We start from the raw sequence: 11,274 nt of genomic DNA, 5'->3' as shown, positions 1-11,274 counted from the left end.
AAGCAACACCTTCTGTGACTCCACAGCTTTGGGTGGCAAAGCAGTTGCTCAGCATGACATGAAGAATCAGTCCAAAGAGCTGCCACAATCCCTCCTGATGAGAATTTTTTTTACGTACTTTCTTTTTTTTTTCCAAGTAAAAAAAGAAACCCCAGTTATATGAGGGGCAGGACCGTTAGTAATTATCACACCTTGAAAGTATTATTCAACGTGAAAAGTAAAACGTTCAAAAACTTTCTTACTCTATTTAATAAATAATTTTAAGGAACCAATTATGCAAAACTTGAAGATCTTACTGAAAACTCCACGTGCTGTGGAATAGTTAAAAAAAAAAAAGAGGAATTACTCACAGGAAATACTCAATTATTTTATTATAATTCTTTAAACAAGTAAAAAAAAAAAATCCCTCTCCTTTTTTTTTTTTGCTGTTGCTGTTTTTTTATGTTAAGGGGAAAGCGTCCTTGCTGGAGAAGGCGAACTGGCTCGGATGATGAGATGGTCTACGTCCTGGCTTTCTGAGCAGACACTCCGGCAACGCTGGCCACCTTCTCCTTTTTTAGGATTATTAGAGGCTGTGCTAAGGCTCTCACAGGTTTTTAAGTACTCTTTTTGTTAGTGAGGATTTTACCCATTTCTCCGTATTTCTTGGAAACAAGATTTCTCCTTCGGGAGGCAGGTTTTTAGCTCCTCAGTGTCCTTGGCCAAGAACGGGATTCTCCAGAGGTAATTTTAGGAGGCGAAGGCTGCATATTGCTGCTCAAAACAGGGTAGCTAAGGACACATTTTTTTTTTTTCCTCAAAAATTATAGGAGGCACCAAAAAGGGGACTGCTCAGGAATCAGGCTGCTTCCTCGATGGAGCCACAGGCAGGGTCCTCCCCGCCTGTGAAGGGTGGCACATTCAGAGGGATACCCCTTCACCTGGCTAACCCGGGCAGGCTGGGGGTGCGGCAAGGGCAGGGGCGCTTTCCTCCCCCATCTTCCCTCAGCCCCCTCCCTTTGGGAAGAGGGATAAGCGGGCTCCCAAGCAGCCTAGTGGGGGCTCACACAGTGACCCAAGGGTCCATTCCTTGCCTCGCTCCTTGGGCATCGACCGCTTTCTGGGGGCCCTCCAGCAACAGTTCACTGCGGCAATGTCTTCAAAGGAGAAATGTGGGCAGGCTGCCATATTCGCTCATCTACGGGAAACTCCAAATTGCAAGTTAAGAATCTTGCTTTTAGAATCCAAGGTGTCCTTGGAAAGCTCCTGTCACCAGAGATGCCCGGCACCCGAGCAGTCGATACACCTCGCCACGCCCTGCGAGGTAGGTCGTACGGTACCCCTTCACGATGCCTGCGGCTTTGATGGCAGTGTGAACGTTGCGTGGCCGGATTGCTGTGGGAGGAGGTTTAGCTTATGAGATGGAGCCGGATATTTCTAAAGGGTCACAGCTTCAGAGGGCAGCCGATCGCCTCCTTTCCTCAGAGGCGCCTGGAGGGATGAGAAGCCGCCGTGGAGCCTTCGCCTCAGTCCTCGGCGCTGGTTTCTAAACCCTGGATGGTACCAACTGCACGCAAGTGACCGCTACATGGAAGAGGTCAGTCGCTAGGTTAGGAAAAACAAAGCAAAACGAAAAGCATGTAAAACACCCCCTTTTAAAAACAAAGGGCTGCAAATTTATTTCTCTTACTGAGGAACAAAAATACTCTGGCAATGGCTATTGAGTTTCCACAGGTACGAGGCAGAGGCTGGGCTAGCACGTCCCACTTCCAACAGTATGACTTGTTTCCTATCCGTCTACTACCTGAGTGGCGTCAGTGTAGGTTCAGGCACCATTAGGAACGTTTGACCAAACACGTACACAGCACTGACAGAGAAGTCAACGGCCTTCCGGTTGACCAGGGTATGTAAAAAAGACACCGACAGAAAGGAAAAGGGATCCGGTATGATCGGAGCCGGGGGCCTGCGCGTTCAGGGCCGGGGCCCGCGCGCCTCGCGCCGCCGCCGCAGCTCCTCGCGGTAGCAGTACGAGCAGTAGTGCTCAGTCTCCGCGCGCCCGTAGAAGGCGCAGTTCTCTCGCTGGCAGCGCCGCTGCGCCGGGCCCGGCCCGCCGCGGCCGCCCTCACCGTTCGACCAGGCAGGCGGCGCGTCGGCGTCCGCGAACTCCAGGCCTTCCCGCGCGGCGCCAAAGCCGTTGGTGTAGGTCTGCGACTTGTGCTCGGCGCCCGCGGCTGCGGCGCTGGGCACGGGCACGGGCACGGCGCGCGCCAAAGACTCCACCGTATTGACCGTGCGCAGGGCGACGGCGCGCGCCGGGCTGTAGCTCTGCGAGGACAGAGAGCGGTTCTGCTGCGGGTACGTGGCGCACGGGCGCAGCGCGCCCACGGCCGGCGCGCACGCCTCGTCCCCCCGCGCGCCCGCCGCCTGCACGTGGATGATGCTCTGGCGCGCTGGCGCCGGCGGGCTGCGGCCCGGGCCCGTCCCAGCCGCCGCCCCGCGCCGCGCGCCGCCGCTCGGGGAACCCGCGCCGCCCGCCGCCGCCGCCGCCGCCGCCCGCACGCTCGCCGCGGGCCCGGGGCTCGGGCGCTCCTTGAGCTTGAGCACCAGCTGCGTGGGCGGCCCGGCCGGCGTGCCCGGCGAGGCGCGCTCGGGGCCCGGCCCGCCCTCGGCCTCGGGCCTGCGCGGCGGCCGCTTGACTGTGGAGGCGGCAGCGGCGGCGGAGGCTGCGGCAGCGGCGGCTGCGTCGCGGCGCCGCTGCTCCTGTTCGGCGCTGAAGCGCTCCTGCGCGCTCGTCAGGTAGTAGCCGATCATCTCCTCGTGGAACTGGTGCCGGTGGCTGGTGAGCAGCAAGCCGGCGAAGATGAACTTGCGCTCGCCCTGCATGGCGGCGCGCAGGATGTTGAGGCTTAGTTTCACGTCCGTGCTGTACTTCCACGCGTCGCCGCGCAGCCCGCCGCCCTTGTCCGCTGGCGATGTGCCCGCCGCCTTGTCCGTGGGCGACGGCGTGGTCTTTTCTAGTGGAGACGTGCTCGCCGACGCGCCCGACTCCTCTTTGCTGCCCTTGCGTGACTTGGCCTTCTTCTCCTTGCTGCGCTCTGGCGCGTCGCCGTTCTTGCAGTTGGAGGAGTTGGCGCGGCCCATCTTCCCGTGCACCAGGCCACCGAGGCCACCCATGTTTTTCTTCAGCTTGATGCCCAGAGTCTTGCTGAAGCTGCCCAGCTTGTTGGCCACGGAGTCCGCACGGGTCTTGTCCTTCTCCTTGCGCTGCTTCTCCTTCTCTTTCTCCTTGCCGTTCTTGCCGTTATTGCTGTTAGAGTTGCTGCACACGGAATCGCGGTCTGAGTCCAGCGAGTCAGCCAGGGACTGCACGTCCTCTCCCGCTGAGGCCGTAGGGGACTCTGGCTGCGCCAGAGGGGCCTGTGGGGACAGTTAGGGTGGGAGGGAATAAGTTCATAGAAGAGCCGTCCCCACATGGGCCCTTCAGAGACAGTCACAGGTACTGTCCTGCTGAGCCTAGAGACCTTGGGCCTCATTGCCCCAATCCTGACTGCTACTCTGGTCTCTGCAAGACGGAATGGCCATGATTAAGAAACAGGAGCAGACAGGAGAGGCACTGGTTTGCTGCAATAATAAGTTGGACTTTGGGGAGGGCTTCTACAAACCCGTTGCCGTCGAGCCGGAGGGCTCCTAGGGGGCCTCTAATATGCCTTTAGTCATGTGCTTAAAAGTGGGCCTGTGCCCTCTGGGAAGGAGGCTGTCTCCCTGCTCTGTGTCTTTGGTGAACTCAGGTTGCTGGTTGCCTGGAACCTTCTCTGAGCCTAGTAGTGTGGGCAGGATGCAGATACCCACTGGTGTTGAGCCTCAGGCCATTTGGGAGAAAATTACCATGCCCAGACAGTGGCCTTCCAGCCCTGGGTAAGGCTGCTGCCTGATGAGACACAGCCCCAGGCCGGCCTCTATGCAGAGGTGAAGGCCTTCAGGTCAGGAAGGCTCCTACACAAGGTGTCTCCTGTAGAGATGTTTCCCCTGATCACTGGAGGCAGGGGATAGAAGCTTCGCCCTCAGAACCCCATTAGTTGGATCTTGGTGTAAACAGCCCCTGGAGTCATTGATGACAGATCAGCTTAGGGATTCCTCTCGGGTTGGCAGGGTGGAAGGCTAGCTTGAGAAGGATTCTGAAACAGATTCTGTGCTCAGCAGGAAAGATGTTACTGTTGCCAGAAAAGGCAGTCCTGGGGTGGGGAGGTGCATCTTTGTGAACACCTTGGGGAGACCCACTGTTAGTTTAAGCTAGCCAGAGGAGGGCAAGGCTGTTAGGAGAACATGGTCAAGACCAGTGACTGGGGCGGGGACCCCTGATAAAGGAGGAGAAAGAATTCTGACCGAGTGTCCAAGGGTGCAGAGCAGGGACTCTCATGCCAGCAGTTGGATCTGGCAGGCACACACCTGAATGGGTTTTCCTGGTCTGCATAGGGGGAGCCTTGGAGAAAGTCTACTGCTCTCCCACCTTATTTCACCCCCCAATCACTTGCCCCTCCCCCAGACCTGAGCAGGTCCAAGAGCGTGAGCCTCCTCCTGCCAGGTCACCAGGAAGCAAGGGCAGAATGAGCCTCTCACCATCTCCCAATCCAAAATTCCTTTCTTCCTGTTCCCATCCTTTCTCAAGTTTGGAAAGAGCTACTGGCGTCAGAGTGGTTTGCCATGGACACCAAAGAGCAGAAGCGCAGGGGTGCCCGCGGGGAAGGGAGGTACGCAGGCCTGGGGTGTGGCGAGGGAGGAGTGTGGGCAGGAGAGGCCCATGCCAGGGCTGACATGGAGGCCACCAAGGCTGTGTGAGCTTGAGAGCTGCTTGTTCTCGGTCTACAGTTACTGTCGTCACACCCTGCGTGGGCGTTAGGAAAGAACACCCGCAGTACTACAGAGAAAACTCCTGCCGGGCACTGGACAGGAAGGTCTGTACGGAGGTTAAGAGGCAGGGCCTAGGATCCAGATCCGGCACCGACTGGCCGTGTGACCTTGGGCAGTCACTGTGCCCCCGTTTCATCATCAGTAGAATAGGGATATCAGTACCTGCTTCATGGAGCCCTGTGAAGATTAACTACGGTGAAGGCTGAAATACGGGAGCAAGTAGAATAGCGTGGAGCACGGGCGGGGTCCTTACTGTGTAGGCATGTGCTAAGAACTTTATTCCTGTCACTCTTGTAATACTCACTAGTTAAGAGCTCAGTTGCTGACCGAAAGGCCGGCAGTTCGAATGCACCAGCCGCTCCTTGGAAATCCTATGGGGGCAGTTCTACTCTGTCCTATAGGGTCGCTATGAGTCAGAACTGACTCGGTGGCAGCGGGTTGTTTGTTGTACAGCCCGCTTTGGAGTCCCTGGGTGGTGCAAACAATGTGCTCAGATGCCAACCCAAAGGTTGGAGGTTTGAGTTCACCCAGAGGTGCCTTGGAAGAAAGGCCTGGTAATCTGTTCTGAAAAATCAGCCATTGAAAATCCTATGGAGCACAGTTCTGCTCACATACATTTGACTGCAACTGGTATAGCTCACTTTATGGCTAAGTAACCTGAAGTTTGGGGTGGGTCAGTTATCTGCACATGTTTTTCACAAATCCATCCCTTTGCCTGGGAGTTCACTACTAGGATTACAAAAACATCAGTCAGTCACATAGTTAAAGTGGACCTGTCTCATGTCTGGAAGCAGTGGCAGCACAGACCCTCCTGGGGTGGGGGGGCCTCCTCACTGCCCGGTTAGCGCGACCCACCCTTGTCTGTGCCTTCCGAGAAGGAGGGGGCAGCGGAGGACGCAGTGCAATCGGGCTTCTGGTCCCCTGGCTTTCCCAGGACCCACACACAGCTTATAATTAATTCTGCTCTCGGCAGCATATCCTGTTCTGACCTCCGCAGAGGTAGCAGGTGTTGTGACTTGCCTTCAGTTTGTTATCTGAGTGGGCATGTTTCTTCCTCACTTTTTGCAGGAAATAAGGGGACAGAACTCTGAGCTGGCATGCACGCTTACGTGTGCACAGTGGCATGCGCTCACATGTATGCCTGCGGATAAGGGTGCTCACACATGCATGCGCACACGCCTGCACACGTGCCCCAAGTACAACTGGAGGTGCTTCAAGCCAGAGCCCCGGCAGGCTGCGCAGAGGGGACAGTGCCTGGCGGGTTCCCAGCTGTGGGCATGGCTTGGGGTGGGGGGCGGCTCCATGAGGGCAAGTGAGTCCTTCCCCCAGCCAGCGTTTGCGGGGGCTGTATCCTGGCCTGCCAGGTGCTGAGTGGCTACGGCCTCACCGCTGGGCAGGGTCCCTCCGTGACAGGCTCACCCGGGTCTCAGAGGGGATCCGGATCCACGTCACATTCATGTAGTTGTGCAGAAGGTTCAGCTTGGCTTCCAGTGACAGGATCAGGCTGGCGAGGGAAGAGCACATGTGAAGAGGGCCCGAGCTGGCCTGTGCCTGTCCACCCTGCCAGCTGGCCCCCGGGGTGGGGGAGCAGGCCCAGTCCAGCCCCTCCCCAGGAGGCCCAAGGCCCTGCCAGCCCTCTGTGACCTTGGGGCTTGGCTGAGGGGAAACTGAGGGGCACCAGGGAGGGACGCAGGGGAGGGTCTTACTGGGCCAGCCTGGCATTGTCGTTGTCGTCTTTCCCCCACTCCCAGTCCTTCCCAGGATCCACTGCGAAGTGCAGGGGCAGCAGCTTGTGCTCTGAGTCAGTCAGAGGGATCACAGCTGGAAGAGAAGAGAGACGCAGCTGCAGAGCCGCCCGGGGCTGGCAGGTAGACTGGCAGTCCCGGGCATAGAGGAGACCGCATTCCAAGACCAGATGTCTAGGGTTTGGTGAAACAGAGCGGAGATGTACATGACATTTGGGCCGGGGGAGCGGTCAGACAGCATGTTTTGAATACGTTACTGCTGTTTTCAAAATGTTGTAAATATTTATCGTGGACATCAGAAAACAGTGAGAGGCATCAACCTGGACTCTGCTAACATCTTGGGTCTGTCTGAGGACAGGGACCCACTCTGGCACAGGGCAGGAAAAAGCAATTATGCATCTTTTATTTCCAAGGAGGGTGGTGCAGGTGGTTAGCACATTATGCCAGGACACCTGGCCAGCTTTGGGGTGTGATGGTGGGACCTCCATGCACAAGGACAAGGACCAGATGTGCAGATCAGGTGACTTGTCTTTGACTTCATTCAACAGGTCCGATCTGCATGACCATGACTGACGTGGGCTGGCTCTGGGTCCCAGGCTCCTGTGTCGAGGGAGACCCTCCTGGGCCTTGCCCGTGTGGAGCCCGTAGTCTGTGCTGGGGACAGGATCAGCAGGTAAAGACACACCTGATAGTGCATAAGGCAGTGGTTAGCGCAGGCAGAGGGGGTGCCGGAATCGTGGGGGGGGCAGCATTTCTGGGGAGGGGCAGGGGAGCTGTTTGAGGTGGGAACATCTAGGGGGAGACTCAAGTGAGGGACGACTGGTTGGCCATTTGAGAGAGGGACTGATTTGTCACTAAACCTATGATGAAATGCACAGCTGCCGACTTCTCTGGGACCTCGTGGGAAATCTTGGCCCACCTCAGAAGGGCTTGGAGAGCGGGGTGTGTACAGGATCTATTTGGAGCAGCAAGAACAGCAGCCCCTCTAGCAACAGGCGATAGTGGTATCTCCTGTGCTGCCCTCTGGTGGTGGCCTCCTGGGGGGCCCCACTCCTTCTCCCTGCAGGCCCCCCTTGGGGAGCCACATCACAGCCAAGAAGCACAGCTGGTGCCTTGGCAGCTTCTCCTCCCTGGAGTGGGGCATCCTGGCTGCCTGCTTGTGGCTCATGGTGAGGAGAGTGGCATGTGCTATAAGGGAGCTGCCCAGGCGCAGCCCACCCAGAGGCTGGGGAGGGCCCCTGTGGGTGCAGGTGGAAGCTGGTGCACCTTCACTGTGCAGACCTCCCCCTACCAGGTGCTCTGGGAGGCAGGTAGTGCCAGACAGGACGTGGGCTGGAGGGCGGGTAGGAGGGCCGCCCTCAGGGATGGATCACCCAACAAGGAAGGTAGGCACGGGCTTACTGTATTTACTAATCTGTAGTGCACAATTTCACTGCGTCTTTGATAGTCAAACACATGGTAAAACCCATGTGAAACTGTGCACTGCAGATATTAGTACGTAAACACAATTAAGCCCGCGTGGACCTTGCTTACTGGTCAAGCTATCCCTAGTCGCCGTGCTTCCAACCTGGTCCTGGCCCAGCTCCACCGCAGTGCACCTAGTATCCGCTTCTGTGCCTCCCTGGGCTGCACTGCTGTGCCTGGTGCTGCCAGCCCCTGGATGGAGCCCAGCTGCTTCCCACAGAGCTAGTTTCCTCAGGCACCGAGAGCCCAGCCTCCAGGGCAGAGAGCCTGAGGCTACACTCGAGCACGCACACAGGGCTGCCTGGGTGCTGCCTCGGCCTCACGCTCCACAGCAGCCTCCCCCACCCCACCCAGTATGGAAGCCCCCCTTCCATTGAGGAGAGGAACTTTTCCTTGGCCAGGAATGCTCCTCGCAGCCATTGCTCTGAAGCCAGCAAAAGCTGCATGTCATTTCCCATGACTCATGGCAAGGGCGCCAGGGCAAGAACAAAAATAACAAAATCTAAGATGGAATACAATGAATACTTAATTTTTGCCTAAGAAATTGGAAAAACTGACTCAATGCTGCCCTCCAGTGTTGCTAAAGAGAGAATGCAAGGGAAAAAATAAACTGCCTTCTCTCCTCCAGTCCCCAAATATAAAAGGGAAAGAGGCTTGTTGACCACAGACCAGCTCCAGTGTTCCGGTTAATCTGGGGACTGGGCAGTGTGGTGCTCTGTTTTGGGAGGTCAGGAGGTAGTGTGGCTTGCATTGGCCACAGCCTGCCGGGTTCTGCCTGGATGTGGCCAAGCCACATGGTTGCCCTCCCCAGAGCTGAGCTGCAGGGTGGCCACTCCCAGGGCAGGCTGGAGGGCTGCCCAAAGCCTGCCCCCGTTTCACGAGTCACCACACAGATGGGGGGGGCAGGAGGAGGCAGAGGCACCTTTTCTTCAACATTGTTTCCCAGACTTGCCAGGCAGAGCAGCCCCACTACCCAGAGTGCTGAGTGACAGCACAGGTTCCAGACCTCCACTCAAAGGTGGGCCAAACCAGAGTGTCAGGAAAAGTACCCGAGAATGGCATTTCCAGTGAGATTCTTAAGATGCTTGGGTGGCACAAACTGTTTACACTCAATTACTAATGGAAAGGTTGGCCATTTGAACCCACCCGCTGGTGCCACAGAAGTCTGCTTCTGTAAACATTACAGCCAAGAAAACCCTATGGAGCAGTTCTACTCTGTTACACATGGGGTCGCCATGAGTCAGGATCAGCTCGATGGCAACAGGTTGGTTGGTTGGTGGTTCTTAGCATCAGGTACATTTGGAAAAATGATTTGTTATAAGCAGTCCCTGTGGGTGCAATCTGGGTGATTCAGGTATGGCTGTCCACCCACCAAAGATCGGAGCCCCCTTCCCAGGGTGGAGCTCCTGTTGGGAAGCATCGAAGAGGGAACACGTGCTCAGCTGCAGCCGTGGAACATGAGAAGACAGGATGTGGAGATGCTGGTGATGCGCTGAGAAGTGGGCAGACCTCCCCCTACTCCCTCTCTCCATCTGACGGCCCATGGAAGATGGTGGAGCTACGAGATGGCCGGGGTGGGCCCCTGAATTCCCACATGGGTAGGAGCTGTCTGCCAATCAGGAAGGCCTGTTTCAGACTTCATTTCAGTGTGAAACGGGCATCTGTTGTGCTAAGCCACTATGATTTTGGTTTATTTGTTTCAGATAGACCAGCTAACTTAACTTCCAACCATGGGGAGTTACTCATGGGGAGAATCTGGGAGTTCCTACCCTCAGCAGTTGGGCTCGAACCAGCGGCCTGGGCTGCCCACTGCTGGTGGGAGGTTGAGGACAACTGAAGGTGCTGATGCCTCATCTGGAAGGGTCCAAAGGTGGTGCTAACCTCTCAGCCTGGATCTTAGTGGAGTGAAGGCCAGGTACTGGGTGAGTCTGTAGGGGGATGCCTGCTCATACTTGAAGACACTCGGGCTAAAAGGAAGGCCTCTTGCAGAAGGGGGCAGTGGTGGCTTAGTGGTAGAATTCTCACTTTCCATGCAGGAGACTGGGTTCAGTTCCTAGCCAGTGCACCTCGTGTAGCCACCACCTGTCTGTCAGTGGAGGCTGTGTGTTCATAGCTCTGTTGCCGCACAGGTTTCAGCAGAGCTTCCAGACTAAGATGGACTGAGAAGAAAGGCCTGCTGATCAACTCCTGAAAATCAGCCAGTGAAAGCCCTGTGGATCACAGCATTTTGATCTGCCACCCATCATGGGGATGGTGCAGGACCAGGCAGCAGCATTTTGTTCGGTTGTGTAGGGGGTCATCACCAGTCAGAGGCCGACTCAACCTCAGCTAACAACAACAACAACAATCTTTTGCAGTGGGCACAGCTGTTGCCCATGGGCGAGGCTGGTACCACAGGGCTCATACAGGCCAGGGAGGCCTCATACAGGCCAGGGAGGCCTCAGAGCAGCTTCGCATCAGCTGCTCTGGGTGCCTCTGCCTCTTTATGTGTTTACTTTTCCCTGTTGGAAACCTGGCCTTGTTTGGTGTCCAGTTTAGCAGTGTAGCTCTTTGCCCTCTGGTGGCAGATGTCCATAACAGCAAATGCTTTTTAAAATAAAGCCTGGGAATTTTTTTTTTTCCCTCGAAAGTGCTCTCCCTGTCTTTTAGCCACCAAATATGTAGGCACCATCTCAAGCTAGCCTGGGTATATTCTGAGTACTTGGAGTGGTGATTTCTGGTTTTTGCTTTGGATACAGGACGCTGGAAAGCACTGCTCCCACCATTATAACAACAATTATAAAAAGCCAGTGAAACTGCAAATTCACACTTTAACCCCATCAGAGAGCTGAAGTCACAGTGCCTCCAACTAACCTGAAATACAAGGAAAGACAGGCACCTGTAAAGAGAGACAGATGTGAACACTGGCTTACCTGGGGCAGACTCAGCCAGACAGCGATAAGAAAACTTCAGCTGAAATTAACAAATTGGAAGAGGAAGAGTGTAGGCTAGTGAAGAAACATAGAACCCTTGGGGGCCACAGATATAAGGGGAATTCACATCCCCTTGTAGACTCCTCTTCAGGGACCTATGTGCTCACCCTAAAGATTGGCAAGAATATTGAGAAAGCGTTCTTCACAAATCTTTCTCTTCCATCTCCCTAGGGAACAAAAGCTTAATTTGTAGAGGGAAAGGCAAC

At 55.9% G+C, this 11,274-nt stretch overlaps 1 protein-coding gene across 2 annotated transcripts in view; it reads right to left on the bottom strand.

Moving 5' to 3' along the window:
- Window positions 1–435: 435 nt before the first annotated feature.
- The window catches only part of OTUD7A (OTU deubiquitinase 7A), a 174,867-nt gene continuing 164,028 nt past the window's right edge, over window positions 436–11,274 (bottom strand). For both annotated transcript variants that reach the window (XM_064296217.1, XM_064296218.1), the window contains exons 9-11: window positions 6,594–6,708; window positions 6,307–6,391; window positions 436–3,396 (exon numbers count right to left, since the gene is read on the bottom strand). In XM_064296217.1, coding sequence (XP_064152287.1) covers window positions 1,951–3,396; window positions 6,307–6,391; window positions 6,594–6,708 — 1,646 coding nt within the window. In that variant the 3' untranslated portion in view covers window positions 436–1,950. The remainder of the gene's footprint in view (window positions 3,397–6,306; window positions 6,392–6,593; window positions 6,709–11,274) is intronic.

This window comes from Loxodonta africana, chromosome 13 (assembly GCF_030014295.1).
Source record: "Loxodonta africana isolate mLoxAfr1 chromosome 13, mLoxAfr1.hap2, whole genome shotgun sequence".
Classification (NCBI taxonomy): Eukaryota; Metazoa; Chordata; class Mammalia; order Proboscidea; family Elephantidae; genus Loxodonta; species Loxodonta africana.
Note: the sequence above shows the minus strand (reverse complement) of the source record. Positions and strands in the feature narration are given on the sequence as shown.